The sequence below is a fragment of the Neltuma alba genome, unplaced genomic scaffold (genome assembly GCF_004799145.2).
Source record: "Neltuma alba isolate B1F8T4 unplaced genomic scaffold, ASM479914v2 tig00003082_pilon, whole genome shotgun sequence".
Taxonomy (NCBI): Eukaryota; Viridiplantae; Streptophyta; class Magnoliopsida; order Fabales; family Fabaceae; genus Neltuma; species Neltuma alba.
This window is the reverse complement of record NW_021633133.1, coordinates 332,745-340,025: the sequence shown is the minus strand read 5'-3', so window position 1 is coordinate 340,025 and position 7,281 is coordinate 332,745. Positions and strand designations below refer to the sequence as shown.

General features: G+C 33.4%; 1 protein-coding gene across 1 annotated transcript; it reads right to left on the bottom strand.

Moving 5' to 3' along the window:
* Nucleotides 1-5,331: 5,331 nt before the first annotated feature.
* Nucleotides 5,332-6,916, bottom strand: LOC114740211 (auxin-induced protein 22B). The gene is made up of 4 exons (XM_028928330.1): nucleotides 6,530-6,916; nucleotides 6,244-6,434; nucleotides 6,030-6,129; nucleotides 5,332-5,898 (listed from the first exon to the last, which is right to left on the bottom strand). The coding sequence occupies exons 1-4, from the start codon at nucleotides 6,712-6,714 to the stop codon at nucleotides 5,823-5,825; spliced, it is 552 nt and encodes a 183-aa protein (XP_028784163.1). The 5' UTR covers nucleotides 6,715-6,916; the 3' UTR covers nucleotides 5,332-5,822.
* Nucleotides 6,917-7,281: the final 365 nt, after the last annotated feature.

Here is a 7,281-nt window from a genome sequence, read left to right as displayed (position 1 = left end):
TTTTCATCATTCTGGCAATTTTTGATACTGTGGGCATGAAGCTACCGGCCTGAACTATGGGTGAAGGGTCTGTTAGATGCGCCTTCTCAGACTGCTGCCAGAGGCTTGAGACATAATTTTTGCCTTATGAGGCTCTGGGCTCGTCTAACAGAATGTAATTTTAAAATTTTCTTCTGTTGTGTCATCATTTCCAATACATTTCTGTAACCTGTTGTAGAAATCTCATTTGTCTACAGATTATAGGCAACAGTTACGTCTGAATGTAGACCACAGTTTCAAGTGCTAGAGTAAGGAGCCACTCTCTCATTTGCCCATTTTGTTAACTTGTATAAGTCCAAGACATGGAAAATGTAGTTGTCCCTCATTAATTGTGGCTACCCTTGGCTTGCCCCTTCAAAAATTTGTTGAGTTTGACCCAACTGCTCGGTTTGAGAGAGACTTGGTTTCTTTTATATTGGAAGTTAGAAACTTTTGTGGCTGAAGGTTGGGACTCCGATTTCTAGAATTTGGTTTTAGTGTCTGATTAAGAGAATATATATATATATATATATATATATATATATTTACAATTCAAGGCACCCAAACATGCCCCCACAAACAACTCATACTCAGCATAGGTTTAAACTTGTAACCCTGCTTGGCCCAACCTGAACTCGCTTGGGTTGTTAGGTTAAATGGGCCAACTTGCCAACCCACACAATTTTTTCCCACTAATTTCAATGATTTTTAGCACCTAAATTTAGCCCATATTCATTCAAGGAATAAAATTAATAACATCATCTACTATATTTAATGGTCAAAAAAATTCATGTAACTCTTAATCCTTTTTGTCTTTTTAGAAAAGAGAGTTAAACCGGCAAACTCAAATGAATTATTCAAGTCATCAATTCATTTAATCTAACCATTGTTCTTAGCTCTAATAATTTCTTGCCCACATAAATAAAAGGAAAATTTGGTAAAAAAAATTCTTGTTTAAAAATTTAATTGGCTAAAAAGAATTAAATTTAAAAGTCTGCAACTATGATCTATGAGTATAATTTTTTTTACTATGTGCAACATATCTTTTGTTATATACAAATAATTTTTGTATTAATAATTGTTACACATTATTAATTATATGTTGCACATAACCAGAAAAAAATTATACTTATAGATGAATTATAGTTACATTTATTCAAATTCAAATCTTTGTGCCAATTAAATCAATCAAATTTTTAAAGAATGAGTTTCAGAGGGTGTTTGGGTAACTCAAAATTACTTTTTAAAAGTATTTTTTCGTAAATCGAAATAAACTCCTCTACATATTTACTTTATATTGTAAAATTATTTTTAAAACTATAATTTTATTTTTATCTAAACATCTTAATCAAATTTACCTACACAAAAGCACACACTTTTATAGCTATTTATTGCCTGGACAGGGTATAATATATACAGTTAATACAAATGCTGTTAACCGTACATTCACAGAGTATATTTACAGCAGAGCTACTAATGCCAGTCCCTGTCTGCTGTTTGTGCCTTTTCTTTTTGAACAAGACAAGAGGCTCTTGTTAGATCAATCAAATGAATGCCAGTAAAGTAGTTTATCGTCTGTCTTTTTCTTTTAAATTTCCATGAAATTATAAATTTGAACCATTTAATAACTTAATGGGATAATTATAAATAATTAAATTGAAATGAGTCATTTTGGTTGTATTGACAAAAAAAAAAAAGTGGGAATCAGAGGAAATGATGTGAAGGAGATAAGAAGTTGCCTTCGGGTTGCATCCAAATCCAACACAACTCTGCTGCTTCAATGTCCCTGTCTTTTGGTTTTTGTCTGTGAATGTGAAAGTTGTCATGTGGTTCTTTTGCAGAACACACACGTTGTTTTGTCCACAGCATCTCTGTTTTCCTAAATTTTTATGTTATGTTTTTTCCCCCCTATTTTCTTTCTTTCTTTTTGCTGTTTTTCTCCTTATTCATAATAGTTCAATTCAATAACTAATTCACAAAAAAAAAAATCGTAACAATTCAATTAATATGGACTCTTTCTTCTCATAGACATGTTATTTACATAGCATATTCAATTTTTTTTTTAACCAGCATAGCATATTCAAATTGTTCTTCAATATCTTCTGACCAAAAAAAAATTGTTCTTCAATATCCCCCCATGACAATATAAATTATTATTACTTTAAAATATAGAAAATACCGGTTAAAGTATTAAAAATCTTCCTAAACTTCATGTCATAGCCACTTTTTTTTAAAAAAAACCATACATAGCCACTTTTTTACTGCACCTGAAACAGGGCCTTTTATATTAATCTTTCGAAGCATGGGATTCGTTAAAAAATAATAATAAAGGTATTAAATATCAGTTAAAGAATTAAAAACCTTCCTAAACTCCATGTCATAACCACTTTTTTACTACACCTGAAGCAGGGCCTTTTATATTAATCTTTCGAAGTGTGGGATTCGTTAAAAAAATAAATAAATAAATAAAGCTAGTAAATTTTTGTAAAAAAAAAAAAGTGTTGTAAATTGCTTACTTGAAATGGTATGGCTCTAGATCCAAAAAAAAAAAAAAGGTATAACTCACTTTAGTAAATTCCTCCTCTAATGTATAGGGGTGACATTATGAGTTTGTTAAGCTTGGTGACAATATTGCCCTAGTTAACAATTTAATACTCAGCATTCTTCTTAAAAGATTTAAGGATAAAAATACTTTTTAACCCTCTATGATTAAAAAAAAAACTCCACAATCTATAGTTAATTTTTTAATGGATGGAACCAATATATATATAATTGTCATAATTAGGCTAGCTCAATAAACTGCGTATCATTTTCAAGAATCATGTCTCGAGCAGATGTCTAGTGAGTGACTATTAATATATTGATTAATTAAATTAAATTAATTAAATAAAATGACACTTTGGCTTGATCACTTTCTTTTTCTCTGAAAAGAAGAAAATGCTGACACTGATGCACACACCTTTATGTGCAGCTTCTGAACTCATAATAAAAGCAAAACAAAAAGGCCAAGCATTCTAATTAAATAATATTTTTACTTATTCTGCAAACTTTTGAGTAAAATATTTAATCAAAAAAGATTTTCTCATTGCTCGATAAGATTATCTCAGAAGAAAAGAAAATAATTAAGTTAACAGGCAAGCTGTGTACAGCTTATGTTAGACAAAATTCTGAGAGCAAAAGGACAGAGAGAGAAAGACATAAAACAGAGGAAAGACATTTTCACAAGTGAAAAGACTACTTTTTCTTCTGTTGCTCTGTCTATTTAATTTTAATTTAAATTAATTTGTAATTTTATGTTTCACTCTTATTTATGTCTGTCCTTCACCATGCAGTATGCACTTACCCAAAAAACTGTGAATGGATCATAAATTCATAATCTTTTCAAGTATAAGAAAAATCTATTTACAAATATTTCTGTAAATAATAGAAGTAAAATTTATAAAAACAATTCCATTTATTCATGCTGAAAATAAGGCCTATTGCTGTTATAAAAAAATATTTTATCAAAGTGGAATCATAGCCACTAGATACATTCTTTATACTATCTTCATCATTTGAATATCTCAGGGCATGATTAATTTGATTAATAAAATTGGATTAGATGTTGGCAAAAAAAAAATCAAGATCCTATAAAATTAATCTTAGAGTATGGCTAAAAATTATATGTTCATATAAATATATATAAGTACCCCTCAGATACTAAATATGGAAACTTATTAATAAGTTTGTCTTGATTTTTAATACAAGACCTCAGTTTATTTTATTACTCAAATTTATAAATTTTTTTTCTAATAAATCTTTTGAAGTCACATACTAAATAAGGTTTTTCCGTTTATAATGGTAGTTTTTAATGTAAGTATTTGAGAGAGTATTTTAAAAAAATAATTTATATTTAATGCAAATAATTAATTTATTTAATCCTATAAATTAGTTATTAGCTTTTATACTTAGGGAAAAGGTATCAATTATTCACTAAACAGCTACTTAATACTAGAAGCACAACTCAACTCTAGCATTGTTTATCAACATTCAACCCAACCAATCTCTCTCTCTCTCTCTCTCTCTCTCTCTACAGTTTGCCATACAGGCTCCTGGTTTTTGGTTTATTCCGAGTCAAGTTTCTGATCAAAATACAATGAAGATTCCTGGAAAGCAAGAGAAAATGATGATGAAGATTCCTTTTCATTATACCAACCGACACTCATATTTCTTCCCCTCCCCTCATTCAATCATATATCCATAAATCTCACAAAACCACGGTTTCTTATTATTCCCTTGCCAACACCAGCCAAATCAATTTATAATTATCAAAATATTTAATATATGTATGTATGTATGTATAAGCTCTTTCCGTCACTGCTGTTCACGAAGTCATGAACAATACAACTGTCACATTTGCAAGAGTCCAAAACCTCATTCAATTCTGAAAGGCTTTTTAAGAAGCTTAACAGGGAAACCAAAATAAAGTTTGAGCCTTTCAGAAAACATAATAATTTTTTAAAAAAAAAAAAACAAAGGCAAGAAAAGTCATGGCCCTGTTCCTAATTTCCAAGTCATATTATGGCAAAGCGGCTAGTTAGGCAGCATTTTCTCCCCTAACCTAACTGCATCACATCTAAATGCCTTTGTCTGGAATTCAAACCAAGTCAGGGACAGATTTTGACTGACATTTTAATTAGACCAAAATGGTGGTTATAACTTATAACTTGCCGGTGGAGTTTGGTGAAGACAATTAAAAAGAAAAAGCACAAGAAATTTCTCATAGGTCATCTCTGACTATAACATGATTCAACAAAAACAGAACAGATGCTTAAAGTAACCATATAAAGAGAAAATAATGTTGTTTTCACTGAGGACTTTAAAAAGACACCTGAACATGTTTCTTAAAGGATGGACCAGCTTCACCCTCACGCCTTCCATGGCCATTGGCCGCATATTAGATACGAAACAGAGAGATACATACACGTATATATGTAGAGGATCACATGTATGCTTTTCACTGGAACAAGGAAGAGACATGAACAAGTTTTCCAGGTTGGACCAGCTTCATCAAACCTGACTTTTCATGGTCAAATCCTCCGTGCAAGAGTCTTTAAGATTAGTATTGTTCTTTTCACCGTAGAAAGACCTGATCTAGTTTTCTAATATGGACCACCTTCAACCTCAGACTTTGCCCGGCCATAAGCCTGCATATGACTGAATTTATGATTTTGTCTTTTAGTGTTATTTCAATTTGGACATCTGAGCATGGCTAAGGAAAAGAATTGTGAAAAATAAGGAAGATCTGGATATGGCGCACATAGCTTAACCTACGCAGATCCAAATCACGAATCGAAATTATGCATACGAATAATAATTGGTGTATTACATTGTAATCTTTTATAGATACAAAAACCTTAAGAACAACAGGAAAATAAAAATAAAAATAAAAAAAACTTGGATGACTGAACACATCAAACTCTGTCCATCTTCCTTCATTTGAAACAGATTTCAATGAAGTTGCCCCTTCTGAAAGGATCAGAGAAAACAAAAGTAAATCACCCAACCACCACAGATCTTTTCTTTCCCCTAATAGAGCCAGAAATTTTGATGCCAAAAAATTCATGAAAGAGACTGCACTATATATCTTCCATCTGCTTACAGAGGTCAGGCCAACCCCAGAAATGGCCATGACTCAAAATCCCAGTTTGTCCCGAGAACCCAGGCTTGAAGAAATGCTTTCCTTCGACACCAAAAAACACTTTTATCTCTCTTGCTTACTGACTGATCAATGATCTCTGATCAATAGAAACTTTGGTTGTTTCTCATACTCCACAACCCAATCCTCTAGCTTCTGATCCTTTCATGATTCTTAGTCTTTTGCAGGAAGTCCTGAACATGCTGCAGAAAAACAAGAGATATATCTCAGTAAGATTAAGTATTATAGCCAATGGTTAAACCAAGAGACACAAAAACAAGATACACACATGCACACGCACACACACATATATAGAGAGAGAGAGAGATCTTACTCCCATGGAACATCTCCAACAAGCATCAAGTCACCATCCTTGTCCTCATATGTAGGTGCAAATTCTGACCCTTTGTAACCCTCTCTTTCATTGTACTGACCTGAAAAGGGAGAAAGAAAACCCAAAACCCATGTCATTTTCAGCTTCAGAAGTTAGATTTGCAAGTTCTATCAGAAAGAAAACATATCTTGTGGAAATCTCAAATCTACCTCACCTATGGTTAACTTGAACATGTTTTCTAAAGCTTTGAGGAGTTCTGGATAGCCATCGTAAACCTTCAAATCAATCTTCCTGAGGTATGGAGCGCCATCCATACTCACTTTCACATAAATCCCAGAAGCGTCACCCTCCTGTAAGCTGTTCTTCCTGTAAGATCTGATTGGTGGCCACCCCACAATCTTTGCCCTGTCAAATGAACAAAATCATCAGTTTTAGCCTCAGATCCACAAGATCCCAACATAAAAATAGAAATATTATAAACCTAAATATGTTTAACCTACTTGGCTGGAGGGGCTGATTCATTAGAACCCTTTGTTCCACAATCCTCAGAAGCTTCAGATAAAGGCCTCTTGTTGTTGTTCTTAGAACTAACCACTGATTTTTGTTCTTCCCTTCCTGGCAGCCCCAATCTGAGCTCTGTATCCTTGAGATTGAGATCACTCTCAAAAGCCACTTTGTTTTCCATCTCTCTAGCTAAAACCCAGAAATCCCAGCGAAGAAAATCAATCAATGCCCAGAGAAACCAACCGAGCTCGAACCTTTTATGGTTAAGAGAACAGGCTGCTGAAGAAGCTTGAAGCTTGAAGACGAAACTGTGGGAAGAAATGAAAATGGAGGATTGTGTTTTATAGGGAAAGGCTAAAGATGAGGAAGAAAACTTCGAGTATGAAAGGGCATAAATTGTGGACAAAGACAAGGTAAGGGTGTCGGTAGCAAAAGGAGCAGCTTTAAAGCGAGATGTCGCTGAAAATGGAGGACAAGGTTGGGACAGAGGAGGAGATTCAGAGGGACGGTCGAGATTCGATGTGGGGAATTGTGAGGGGTGGATCTGAACCGTTGGATTTGCAGAGGCCATGTGATTGGGAGAAGAGTGGGTCCCGCGTGAGTGTTTGTTATGGGAATAGCATCGCCCATGTGGGTCCCTCTCTTCTTCATTGTTTCAGACGCCCACGTGTCCGTAACTCGGCGTTCACCTTCTCCCACGATTTTCACTTTTTCACTTCCTAATTCTCTTTGTTAATTGTTTCTAAAA